This window comes from Xenopus tropicalis, chromosome 4 (assembly GCF_000004195.4).
Source record: "Xenopus tropicalis strain Nigerian chromosome 4, UCB_Xtro_10.0, whole genome shotgun sequence".
In the NCBI taxonomy this organism is placed as follows: Eukaryota; Metazoa; Chordata; class Amphibia; order Anura; family Pipidae; genus Xenopus; species Xenopus tropicalis.
In genome coordinates, this window is record NC_030680.2 from 150,151,264 (window position 1) to 150,165,760 (window position 14,497).

General features: G+C 42.4%; 1 protein-coding gene across 2 annotated transcripts in view; it reads right to left on the reverse strand.

Annotated features, from left to right (window-relative positions):
- The window catches only part of cacna2d3 (calcium channel, voltage-dependent, alpha 2/delta subunit 3), a 499,906-nt gene that overhangs the window by 291,683 nt on the left and 193,726 nt on the right, over positions 1–14,497 (reverse strand). For both annotated transcript variants that reach the window (XM_031901262.1, XM_031901261.1), the window contains exons 7-8: positions 1,503–1,634; positions 59–119 (exon numbers count right to left, since the gene is read on the reverse strand). In XM_031901262.1, coding sequence (XP_031757122.1) covers positions 59–119; positions 1,503–1,634 — 193 coding nt within the window. The remainder of the gene's footprint in view (positions 1–58; positions 120–1,502; positions 1,635–14,497) is intronic.

The window sequence follows — 14,497 nt, forward strand, 5'->3', positions numbered from 1 at the left end:
TTCCTTTGTACTCCGCTGGGAAAGAAGAATACAAGAAATGCCGACTGCGGCTACCTACCATTTACGGTTTCGGCAGTCGAACGCTATAACTCCGTTTTCATCGGGCTCCCATTTGATGCCTACGGGGAAAAAGAAAGATCTTTACAAGCAAAAGGAGACGGCTTAAGGCCAAGGGAAGAGCACAAAGGAAAGGCTCCGCAGGTTCCAAACAACCGCCATACTGTAGACTCTCACTTGAGGTTGGCCGTAAGCTTAATGCAGTTTATAGGATTATTGGTTTTAACACGAGAGAATAGAGGGCGAAACTGTCGTTTCTAAAGAAGAGTAGTCATAAAGGTTTCCATTGAAAAACACAGTTGAAAAGAAAAAAGTTTGTCCTCCACTGACTCCAAAAATATGGTAGAAAGACAAACAAATACCACAACATTGGTCTGGACTAGGGAAAAAAGTTGCCATGGATCAATATGGGAGAGGGTCATAGTAACATAGTAAGTTAGGTTGAAAAAAGATGGACGTCCATCACGTTCAACCATAATGCCTATATATAACCTGCCTAACTACTAGTTGATCCAGAGGAAGGCAAAAAGCCCCATCTGAAGCCTCTCTAATTTGCCGCAGGGGGGAAAAAATTCCTTCCTGACTCCAAGATGGCAATAGGTCAATTCCTATTAAATGACACAGGTAGTCATCTTAAAGGGGTGCTTCACCTTCAGGTTAACTTTTAGAATTGCATATTCATAGCAACTTCTCAATTGGTCTTCATTTTGTATAGTTTTTGATTTATTTGCCTTCCTCTTCCAACTCTTTCCAGTTTTCAAATGGGGGTCACTGACCCCGGCAGCCAAAACCTGTTGCTTACTGTTGCTTTTTATTACCTATCTTTTTATTAAGGCCCTCCTCTATTTATATTCCAGTCTTTTAAACCACTGTCTGGATTCTAGGTTAATTTGGACCCTAGCAACCAGATAGCTGATAAAACTACAAACTGGAGAGCTACTGAACAAAAGCTAAATAAGTCAAATAATAAAAAATAAAGACCAATTGCAAATTGTCTCAGAATATGACTTTCTACATCATACTAAAAGTTTATTTGAAGGTGAACAACCCCTTTAAAGAAACAGACCTGAGAGTAGCTATACTCAAAGTTACACAAGGATGTTACACGTCCATCAGTTTTGCTACAAGTAGGGATGCACCGAACCCACCCTGATGGATTCTGCCGAATCCCGGGAATGGTTAAAAGCCCCCCCTAAAATTTAACCCTTTCCGAATGCTAATTAGGATTAGGATTTGGTTCGGCCGGGACCGTGGATTCGACTGAAACTGAATCCAGTAAAAAAAAGGTTGGATTTGGCCCAAATCCCAAAACGAATCCGGGATTTGGTGCATCCCTAGCAACAAGGTTAATAGGCAACTGGTAAGTAGAAAACCAACAAGATGACAGACTTGTTCTTCCCACCCTTCAAAATCTATTCCTTTATATAACACAATAGATTCGTTACCTGGATACTGCCGAAAAAATCCTTTTGCACTTCCGAAATATTGCCATATTAATGATGGGTCGCGGTCAAAGTTGTCCACAAAAACCTTGTTTAAGGCTTCAGACCAGTAAATCCCGTTGACTATTTCCGGATCTATGGAGAAAACGAAAACCATAGGAAAGTTCAGTGTCAGTTCTATGATGAACAAAGTTACAAGTACAAAGCTGCTCAAACTTAATTAGATAAGTAGCTTTTGGCAAAGCCCAGAATACTAAAAAGTTCACTTGGGGGAACTGAGATCGCAGCTTAAAGGGCAAATTCACCTTCATTAGCAAAACTGTAATAACACATAAAACTAGACATAGACACTAGGCATAAACTAGACCACAGAACCCTCAGAAATGTGTTCAAATGTTACATAACGTGTAAAATTGGAGGGGTATTTAGGGGGTGTGGTCACAAAAATAGGCGTGGTCAAAATGTCCATTTCTCTGAATTCATTTGCCAACTTGACTATTTGGAAGCTTTGTGATCCAGACCAGATTTCTACTGACAACTGCTTTCAACAGATCGGTCAATAAGAGACTAAATGTGAAGAAGAACTCAACGGCTAATGGTTACAGAGTATAGAGAGGAATGAAATGAAAGATCAGGGAGATGTGGAAAGAGATAATACCAAACACAGGGTCCTGGGGGGGGGTACAGAGAAGCAAGAAATCTGTATGTATCTAAGTGGGTCGGAGAATTAGACAGAAAATAGAAGACTTCAGAGGTGGATAAAGAGTTCTGATATCAACCTTTATGCAGGGTTGTTGACGAATCATGGTCCAGAAAGCTTGTGCTTAAGGGTGAAGACACACTGAGCTACTAGTAGCAGCTACTTGTCACGGCTACTAAAACAGACAATGCTGATCATTTACTGATAACTGTCTCTACGTGTGTTTAGCAGGGGCAATTCTCAGTATTGTCTATGGTGGGGCATTTTCTGGTGGCCATGACAAGTAGCTGCTACTAAGTAGCTCAGTGTGGCTTCACCCTAACTCCTAAGATAAGAAATGGTTTGCAGGTCCTTGAAATCTCCCAAGCCCCCTGGCTTAACAATGTAAATGAAATGAAAGCAAGGGGCATGCCATGGCCTGGATGAGTTCTTGAACAAGCAGAATATCCAAGGCTATTGTGATACTAATATCTACAGTTAGTACTAGTGGTTGTATATAAAGTTTATGTATGTGAGTGTATAGATTGGTAAGTATAGGTTGTGGGTGCTGGGTTTACTTGGAAGGGTTAAACTTGATGGACTCTGGTCTTTTTTCAACCCTATGTAACTATGTAACTATATTCTCCCCATACCTTATCTTGCCCCTTCAGTATTATGTGATAGTGTTGTTCTTCTCCCATTCCTTACTTGCCCCCCTACTTCTGCCCATCTTCTGTGCCCTGTTTATCATTCCCTCAGTACCTTATGTTTCCATTCTCCACCTTCCCATATGCTCATATGTTGTATTCCCATCATTCCTCTCCCTGACTCCCATTCTCTCCCATCAGCTGGTATCCCATCATCTCTGTGTCCCTCTCTGCGTATTGGGTTCCAGTTGTTCTTCACCATATCTTCATACACCCCCTTTTCCCTTTTCCCCATCATCCTTCCATTTTGCCCCCCGGCCAACCCAGTAGAACTGATAGCTGATGGTATCAATAGGGCAGAGAGGCAGAGAGGAATTAACCCTATGGGTTTCATGTCTCGGCTTTATACTGTAACTCCATTTTCTGCATTTGGTTCAGTTTCTCCCCTTCCCTTGTGATATTTACCCTTGTAATTCGGCCCCCCCACAGACTTTCATTTCAAGCAATGTTTTTCCCCAGCTCTCTCTTTTCCTATCGAGTGTTCTATCCCTCTAAGCTGTTTTTAATGTTCTTTTTGAAAGCGGGGAGCAGACAGCTTTTCACACTGTTCCGGTGATGACTGATAATTTTCAGAATTAATCCTTCAATGAATCTTTGAAAAACAGCACAAAACTGACAATTTCAAAAAAAAAAAAACCCAGACTGCGAGTAAATACAGCGCGTAGCGGTTATTCTCTCAGCGAACCCGCCGGAAGGTACTGGGACTGGATTGGAGCAGATATTGATTCCTCTCCATTTGATCTTTGATGGAATTTTGATTGAAGTTAACTTAGTGTGTTATAGAATGGCCTATTCCTAGCAACTTAGCAATTGGTCTTCATTATTTTTTATAGTTTTTGAATTATTTGCCGTTCTCTTCTGCCTCTTTGCAGCTTTCAAATGGGGGTCACTGACCCCGGCAGCCAAACCTATTGCTCTGTGAGGCTCCAGTTTTATTGTTATTGGTACTTTTATTCCTTATCTTTCTATTCAGCCCCTCCCCTATTCATATTCCAGTCTCTCATCCAAACCACTCCCTAGTTGCTAAGGTAATTTGCACCATAGCAACCAGATAGCTGCTGAAACACTAAACTTAAGCACTTCTGAACAAAAATTGAAACAAATAAAAAACTACAAATAATACAAAATGAAGACCAATTGCAAATTGTCTCAGAATATTACTCTCTACACCCTACTAAACGTTAACTCAAACCCAAATATTCCAACAGACTTCAGTTAACTGATTCACATTTACTAATGATTGTTATAAAGAGAGAGATTATGGATTTGGAATTGAAAAATGCTACAAGGAACACTATCAATCAACTGTTCTAGTATGTTAAATAACTAAAACAACTTTTCAATTGGTCTTTATTATTTATTTTCTTTTCCTGTAGCTTTCAAATGGGGGTCACTGACCCCGGCAGCCAAACCCTATTGCTCTGTGAGGCTCCAGTTTTATTGTTATTGTTACTTTTTATTCCTTATCTTTCTATTCTAGCCCTTTTCATATAACAGTCTCTCATTTGAACCACTTCCTGGTTCCTAAGGTAATTCGGACCCTAGCAACCAGTTAGTTGCTGAAATTCCAAACAAGTGAGCTGCTGAACCAAACGCGCAGACCATAGAGGGACCGGCAATGTTAACTGAAAGTCATAAAAGAATAGATTTGTGCCTCCCTGCACATCCGTATATTGCCCCCATTCACAGAGGCTTTGCCCCAGATAGGGTAATGAGGCCCCTGAAAGGGGGGTTCAAGCCCACAGACTGGAATTCTTGAGGCGCATTTGCAACATTTCCAAATATTCCCTAATAATTCCGGGCTTCTCTTGTAGCACTCTATTGAGTTAGAGGAGTCACGTGATACATGTGGCTTATTCTCATTGTCACCATGTAGGAATTCTAGTTTTTACGGCTTTCCGCCTTCTTAGCCGCATTCTATCGAATACCAAAAATGTACATTTGGGGCCCATAGGGTTAACATGCCCCTATGGCTTTAAACCCTACAACTTCTGGGCAAAGTCCCATGTATCAGTTTAGAGTTTGCCTTATGCCTTATTGGTTATTTGGTTGACCACTCCCTTTGCACTCCAATGTAGTGTTTAGCAAAGGAGTGGGTCTTCCTCTTTGGCTGCCTCTGTGTCTCAGGTTAGGGTCCACTGAGTCTGGGATCAACAGGGCCCCAGTAAAGCCATATTCTACCCTAGAGAATCATTTACTCTAGTGAAGTCGGGGACACGGACCCCGCGAACGAGGACCAGTTAGTTACTCTTGTAGAGCACTTTCTAGGAGAAAGAGAGGGAAAGAAGCAAGAGATTTCGGCTCCACCAAGGAAAGTAGCTGGAAGTACCTTCCATACAGGCACTGTTGCCTCAGCATAGGGCCACGGTTAAGACACAGGAGACAGGCAGTACCTAAACCCTGATCCACAGTCGGCTGTAGGACTTAGACCTTATTGGTTTATTTGGGATGACCACACCTCTTGCACTCTCATATACTGATTAGCAGGGGGTTGTGTCTTTCTCTTTGGCTGCCTCTGTGTCACAGGTGAGGGACCACTGAGCCCGGGATCAACAGGGCCCCAGTAAAGCCATATTCTACCGTAGAGTCATCATCTTATACTCTAGTGAAGTCAGGGACAGGGACCCCGCGAACGAGGACCAGTTAGATAGTTACTCTTGTCGAGCACTTTCTAGGAGGAAGAGAGGCAAGGAAGCAAGAGCAGTTTCGGCTCCACCAAGGAAAGTAGCTGGAAGTACCCTTCCATACAGGCACTGTTGCCTCAGCATAGGGCCACGGTTAAGACATATTAGACAGTCAGTACCTCAACCCTGATCCACAGTCGGCTGTAGGACTCTTAGAGCTGGAGGTATTCAACCTGAGGACTGAGGTATCTATCCTGACTGCTTCCATAGGGGTGCCAAGCTGACAAGGTGCATTTACCCTGCCCAGAGGTGGGATAAACCCAGTGTGCACCCTCTCTTTGCTTTCCTCGGGGGGAACTCTCTTATAATGTCTCTGACAATAAACTAGTTCTATTGTTCAACTGCAAGAACCTTCTGGCGCCCACCTTTGTTATTCTAAACTGCACACAGCTACAGTGAGTTGTAGTTGCACTACACCCCAGCTCTGTTGGTCACTTCCACATGGCGAAGGCCCATCCTGAAGACTGAGTCTCATAAACCTATACTAGTACTTGGGACTGTTTTACAGCCAAATCGGGGTTATACATTTAACCCGAGGAGAGCAAGTCATTCTTCCCGTCTCCATGTTCTCCGCCCGCGTCCCGCAGTCTCTCAGTAGGAAGAAAAGAAATACAATCCCTGTGATGTTCAGGTTATTTCACAGCAAAATAACCGCGCTCGTTCCTTGTAATTTCACGCACCAGTTCTCTCTGTACATGAAACACTCGTCTCTGCCTTTCGCCTACACGAGGAATGGGCCCCGGCTCCGGATGTAATGCGCCAATTATGGCTCTAAATCTACATTTCTGCGTAGCCGGCAATGCGTTAGGGCGGCTCTGTCAGTGCGCCGGCTAGCTCCGTCCTTTCCTACATATAAATCACTAACGGGGAAATAAGGAATAAATGATAAGTCATTTGAATACAAATCTACCAAGTCCAATAGCCCAGCTGGCTAATGTGTCCAAATTGCATCCAGGTGCTGCTGCTGCAACTCTGTCTGACAGGGGAAGGGCCAAAGGAATCCATTGAAATAGACAGAGAGCGGGAATCTTTGAAAAAATAAAACAAAAACACTGCCATGATGTTTATGGGGTACTTTTTATCTCTAAATGACACTGTTACACAGCAAATAATTCCCTCTGCCATTTAACCTTTTATTCTTCAACCAACAAATGTATTTGTAGCTGTAATATTGGTGTGTAGGCGCCATCTCAGTGCATTGTGCCTGAGTCTGAGCTTTCAGCCAGCGCTACACATTAGAACTGCTTTCAGCTAACCTATTGTTTCTCCTACTCCCATGTAACTGGAGGAGTCCCAAGCCGGACTTGGATTTCTTACTATTGAGTGCTATTCTGATACCTACTGGGAGCTGCTATCTTGCTCCCTTCCCATTGTTCTGCTGATCGGCTGCTGTGGGTGAGAGGGGGGATATCACTCCAACTTGCAGCGCAGCAGTAAAGTGTGCCTGAGTCTGAGCTTTCAGCCAGCGCTACACATTAGAACTGCTTTCAGCTAACCTATTGTTTCTCCTACTCCCATGTAACTGGAGGAGTCCCAAGCCGGACTTGGATTTCTTACTATTGAGTGCTATTCTGATACCTACTGGGAGCTGCTATCTTGCTCCCTTCCCATTGTTCTGCTGTTCGGCTTCTGGGGGTGAGGGGGGGGGATATAACCCAACTTGCAGCGCAGCAGTAAAGTGTGCCTGAGTCTAAGCTTTCAGCCAGCGCTACACATTAGAACTGCTTTCAGCTAACCTATTGATTCTCCTACTCCCATGTAACTGGAGGAGTCCCAAGCCGGACTTGGATTTCTTACTATTGATTGCTATTCTGATACCTACTGGGAGCTGCTATCTTGCTCCCTTCCCATTGTTCTGCTGATCGGCTGCTGGGGGTGAGGGGGGGGGGGATATCACGCCAACTTTCAGCGCAGCAGTAAAGTGTGCCTGAGTCTGAGCTTTCAGAAGGAGCCGGCGCTACACATTAGAACTGCTTTCAGCTAACCTATATATATAACCTATATAATATATAGTAAATAAAGTGCCCCCATTGTAAAATATAAGGATATTATAAGTCCCCGAGGAGTTCCTTATAATATATAGTGAATAAAGTACCCCCTATTGTATAATACAAGGATATTATAAGTCCCTGAGGAGTTCCTTATAATATATAGTGAAAAAAGTGCCCCCTATTGTAAAATATAAGGATATTATAGGTCCCTGAGGAGTTCCTTATAATATATAGTGAATAAAGTGCCCCCTATTGTAAAATATAAGGATATTATAGGTCCCTGAGGAGTTCCTTATAATATATAGTGAATAAAGTGCCCCCTATTGTAAAACATAAGGATATTATGTCCCTGAGGAGTTCCATGAGTTCCATCATGGAACTCCAAAGTCACCTCTCAGTTCCATGACCTGTATAAAAGCACGATGCCTTCGGCCTCGTGCTTTTATACAGGTCATGGAACTCCTCGGTGACTTCTAATATCCTTATATTTTACAACAGGGGGCACTTTATTTATTATAATACACAAGTTTTAGTGAGTCATGTGACAGAAATGACATTACTAAGTTCCGATTATAACTTATGACATCACTAAATACCATTTATAAGGATATAAATTACAGTTTGGTCCCAAAAGGAAATGACCCGACTGTATATTATAAGGATATGATGTGTTTATTTGTATAAGGCTCAGTGCTATGCAGAAATACAAACATGGATAAACCTTTTATTCTTCAACCAACAAATGTATTTGTAGCTGTAATATTGGTGTGTAGGCGCCATCTCAGTGCCTTGTGCCTGAGTCTGAGCTTTCAGCCAGCGCTACACATTAGAACTGCTTTCAGCTAACCTATTGTTTCTCCTACTCCCATGTAACTGGAGGAGTCCCAAGCCGGACTTGGATTTCTTACTATTGAGTGCTATTCTGATACCTACTGGGAGCTGCTATCTTGCTCCCTTCCCATTGTTCTGCTGATCGGCTGCTGGGGGTGAGGGGGGGGGGGATATCACTCCAACTTGCAGCGCAGCAGTAAAGTGTGCCTGAGTCTGAGCTTTCAGCCAGCGCTACACATTAGAACTGCTTTCAGCTAACCTATTGTTTCTCCTACTCCCATGTAACTGGAGGAGTCCCAAGCCGGACTTGGATTTCTTACTATTGAGTGCTATTCTGATACCTACTGGGAGCTGCTATCTTGCTCCCTTCCCATTGTTCTGCTGATCGGCTGCTGGGGGTGAGGGGGGGGGGATATCACTCCAACTTGCAGCGCAGCAGTAAAGTGTGCCTGAGTCTGAGCTTTCAGCCGGCGCTACACATTAGAACTGCTTTCAGGTAATCTATTGTTTCTCCTACTCCCATGTAACTGGAGGAGTCCCAAGCCGGACTTGGATTTCTTACTATTGAGTGCTATTCTGATACCTACTGGGAGCTGCTATCTTGCTCCCTTCCCATTGTTCTGCTGATCGGCTGCTGGGGGTGAGGGGGTTTATCCACTCATTAGGACCCTGGGCTAAAGATCAGCTCATATAAGGGCTTTAAGAGATCTTTAGGGGAGAATAGACTTTTCTAAGCTGTATAGTTAGGTGTGATGTTTGTAAGGTGACAAATTGAATCTAAATTGGCCTTTGAATGACATAGAATATGTAGAATATATAGAACCAACAATATAAAAAGGAAGGTGGCTGTAGCGACAGCAAGGCTCCATAATAACATCTTCTATTTCTCTATCTATTATCTTCTGTTCCTCTTAACAGCAGCCAGCCAGAAAGTGAGGCCCCAGACAGACGGCCCAGAGGGACAGACAATAGCACAATTACTACAAACCTACTCGTTGTGTTTCCAGGTAATATATCGACATGGGAAAATCTCCAAGTTCCTTTGTGGTTTTGATATAAAGAACCTTCCAAGATCCAAGGCCAACGTTTCCTCACTGACATCTTTTTCTGAGATCAACAAGGTCCTTATTGAAAGAAAATCTTTCTTTTGCATCTCCGGAAACGCTAATTCAAATCAAATGCTGCTTATAAAATGCATTTACTCTGCACTTACACAAATGCGTGTGCCCTGTTCCTGTTCCAGAGCAATACAAGGTGTTTTGTGCTTGTCTAAATTACCCAGCAGCCCCAGTGGACGCCCTTAACACAAACTAGGGGGAAAGTGATGCAACGTGATTGGAGTAAATGGCACGTGATGTCACTTCCAACGGTCATGTGATATTTGCGCCTGATTGCTAATCCTTATCGGAGGCAAAACAATACTACAGGTATGGGACCTATTATCCAGAATGCTCGGGACCTGGGTTTTTCCGGATAAGGGATCTTTCTGTAATTTGGATCTCTAAACTACTAAAAAAGTCATTTAAACATTAAATAAACCCAATAGGGCTGTTTTGCCCCCAATAAGGGGTAATTATATCTTAGTTGGGATCAAGTACAGGTACTGTTTTATTATTACAGAGAAAAGGGAATCATTTAACCATTAAATAAACCCAATAGGGCTGTTCTGCCCCCAATAAGGGGTAATTATATCTTAGTTGGGATCAAGTACAGGTACTGTTTTATTATTACAGAGAAAAGGGAATCATTTAACCATTAAATAAACCCAATAGGGCTGTTCTGCCCCAATAAGGGGTAATTATATCTTAGTTGGGATCAAGTACAGGTACTGTTTTATTATTACAGAGAAAAGGGAATCATTTAACCATTAAATAAACCCAATAGGGCTTTTCTGCCCCCAATAAGGGGTAATTATATCTTAGTTGGGATCAAGTACAGGTACTGTTTTATTATTACAGAGAAAAAGGAATCATTTAACCATGAAATAAACCCAATAGGGCTGTTCTGCCCCCAATAAGGGGTAATTATATCTTAGTTGGGATCAAGTACAGGTACTGTTTTATTATTACAGAGAAAAGGGAATCATTTAACCATTAAATAAACCCAATAGGGCTGTTCTGCCCCAATAAGGGGTAATTATATCTTAGTTGGGATCAAGTACAGGTACTGTTTTATTATTACAGAGAAAAGGGAATCATTTAACCATTAAATAAACCCAATAGGGCTGTTCTGCCCCCAATAAGGGGTAATTATATCTTAGTTGGGATCAAGTACAGGTACTGTTTTATTATTACAGAGAAAAGGGAATCATTTAACCATGAAATAAACCCAATAGGGCTGTTCTGCCCCCAATAAGGGGTAATCCATAAATCCATAATGGAGAAGGAGCTTGGAGTCCTTGTAGATAATAAACTCGGCTGTAGCAAGCAATGCCAGGCAGCAGCTGCAAGGGCAAACAAGGTTTTGAGCTGTATTAAAAGGGGTATAGATTCACGGGAGGAGGGGGTTATTCTTCCCCTTTACAGAGCGCTGGTAAGGCCCCATCTAGAATATGCTGTTCAGTTTTGGTCTCCAGTGCTCAAACGGGACATTACTGAGTTAGAGAGGGTCCAGAGAAGGGCAACTAAGCTGGTAAAGGGTATGGGAAAGTCTCAGTTATGGGGAAAGACTGGCCCAGTTGGGTCTGTTTACACTGGAGAAGAGGCGCTTAACAGGTGACATGATAACTATGTATAAATATATAAAGGGATCATATAATAACCTCTCTAATGTTTTATTTACCAGTAGGTCCTTCCAACGGGCACGAGGGCACCCACTCCGTTTAGAAGAAGGGAGGTTCCATTTAAACATTCGGAAAGGGTTTTTTACAGTGAGAGCTGTGAGGTTCTGGGATTCCCTCCCCGAATCAGTCGTGCTGGCTGATACATTATATAGCTTTATATAGGGGCTGGATGGATTCTTAGCAAGTGAGGGAATACAGGGTTATGGGAGATAGCTCTTAGTACTAGTTGATCCAGGGACTGGTCCGATTGCCATCTTGGGGTCAGGAAGGAATTTTTTCCCCTCTGTGGCAAATTAGAGAGGCTTCAGATGGGGTTTTTTGCCTTCCTCTGGATCAACTAGTAGTTAGGCAGGTTATATATAGGCATTATGGTTGAACTTGATGGACGTATGTCTTTTTTCAACCCAACTTACTATGTACTATGTAATTATATCTTAGTTGGGATCAAGTACAGGTACTGTTTTATTATTACAGAGAAAAGGGAATCATTTAACCATTAAATAAACCCAATAGGGCTGTTCTGCCCCAATAAGGGGTAATTATATCTTAGTTGGGATCAAGTACAGGTACTGTTTTATTATTACAGAGAAAAGGGAATCATTTAACCATTAAATAAACCCAATAGGGCTGTTCTGCCCCCAATAAGGGGTAATTATATCTTAGTTGGGATCAAGTACAGGTACTGTTTTATTATTACAGAGAAAAGGGAATCATTTAACCATGAAATAAACCCAATAGGGCTGTTCTGCCCCAATAAGGGGTAATTATATCTTAGTTGGGATCAAGTACAGGTACTGTTTTATTATTACAGAGAAAAGGGAATCATTTAACCATTAAATAAACCCAATAGGGCTGTTCTGCCCCAATAAGGGGTAATTATATCTTAGTTGGGATCAAGTACAGGTACTGTTTTATTATTACAGAGAAAAGGGAATCATTTAACCATGAAATAAACCCAATAGGGCTGTTCTGCCCCCAATAAGGGGTAATTATATCTTAGTTGGGATCAAGTACAGGTACTGTTTTATTATTACAGAGAAAAGGGAATCATTTAACCATGAAATAAACCCAATAGGGCTGTTCTGCCCCAATAAGGGGTAATTATATCTTAGTTGGGATCAAGTACAGGTACTGTTTTATTATTACAGAGAAAAGGGAATCATTTAACCATGAAATAAACCCAATAGGGCTGTTCTGCCCCCAATAAGGGGTAATTATATCTTAGTTGGGATCAAGTACAGGTACTGTTTTATTATTACAGAGAAAAGGGAATCATTTAACCATGAAATAAACCCAATAGGGCTGTTCTGCCCCCAATAAGGGGTAATTATATCTTAGTTGGGATCAAGTACAGGTACTGTTTTTTTTGTTACATAAATGAAGAAGTAGAAACTCTGTCACCGCCTGCATTGTGTGGCTCTCTTTAACCCTTCCTTTTCCTAATTTACACATGCAAATTAGGATTTGGATTCTGTTTGATATTCGAACAACCCTTTTACAAAGGATTCGGGATTCGGCTGAATTGTTACATAATGGATTCGGCGCATTCCTACATATAACTGCCCTGAAGGTTACGAATATGCGGAAGGGGAGTGGAAGGGTTTGCAGTGTACGTACAGTCGGTATAGTCCCACCTTACTGTGCTTGTGTGGAACAAGGTTAATTGTTGCCCCACTAAGTCTCCTGACATGTGATCCATTTGCTGGAGAAACAGAACCAGGATAAACCACCCTGCCTGCCCAAAGCGATGATAAAAGACAATGGGATTGTGTTCTCGGGCCGGGAGACTAATGTCTCAGGAGTACTGAGCTCCCACGCCAACACATAATCATTACATATTGCTGTGCCCCTCGGGGTTTGGCACCTCCATTAAATACATTGCAGCCCCCCAGCTCCTGCCATCGAAACTAAAGCAGCCAAGCGTCACTGTGCTCCCAGCAAGATGGATTCCTATTAGTAAGTACCGGGCTGAGCGGCACAGATAAAGATATAGAGCATTCATTTGCCAATAAAGCCCTGAATGCTTGTACCAGTCTGGCAGCTAGTGTAACATCTCATATAGGGGAATGCCCCATACCCAAGCACTCTGCAAGTAGATGGGGGCTAGTGTGCACTTGTGGGTTTGTTTTAATGCATTTTTATGGGGAGCCTCCCCATACATTCTGGGGTATTATACATGGAATTGGCACTGTATTTATCCCGCTGTGGGTTCTGGGGTATTATACATGGAATTGGCACTGTATTTATCCCGCTGTGGGTTCTGGGGTATTATACATGGAATTGGCACTGTATTTATCCTGCTGTGGGTTCTGGGGTATTATACATGGAATTGGCACTGTATTTATCTGCTGTGGGTTCTGGGGTATTATACATGGAATTGGCACTGTATTTATCCTGCTGTGGGTTCTGGGGTATTATACATGGAATTGGCACTGTATTTATCCTGCTGTGGGTTCTGGGTATTATACATGGAAATTGGCACTGTATTTATCCTGCTGTGGGTTCTGGGGTATTATACATGGAATTGGCACTGTATTTATCTGCTGTGGGTTCTGGGGTATTATACATGGAATTGGCACTGTATTTATCCGCTGTGGGTTCTGGGGTATTATACATGGAATTGGCACTGTATTTATCTGCTGTGGGTTCTGGGGTATTATACATGGAATTGGCACTGTATTTATCCCGCTGTGGGTTCTGGGGTATTATACATGGAATTGGCACTGTATTTATCCTGCTGTGGGTTCTGGGGTATTATACATGGAATTGGCACTGTATTTATCCTGCTGTGGGTTCTGGGGTATTATACATGGAATTGGCACTGTATTTATCTGCTGTGGGTTCTGGGGTATTATACATGGAATTGGCACTGTATTTATCCTGCTGTGGGTTCTGGGGTATTATACATGGAATTGGCACTGTATTTATCCTGCTGTGGGTTCTGGGGTATTATACGTGGAATTGGCACTGTATTTATCCCGCTGTGGGTTCTGGGGTATTATACATGGAATTGGCACTGTATTTATCCCGCTGTGGGTTCTGGGGTATTATACATGGAATTGGCACTGTATTTATCTGCTGTGGGTTCTGGGGTATTATACATGGAATTGGCACTGTATTTATCTGCTGTGGGTTCTGGGGTATTATACATGGAATTGGCACTGTATTTATCTGCTGTGGGTTCTGGGGTATTATACATGGAATTGGCACTGTATTTATCCCGCTGTGGGTTCTGGGGTATTATACATGGAATTGGCACTGTATTTATCCCGCTGTGGGTTCTGGGGTATTATACATGGAATTGGCACTGTATTTATCTGCTGT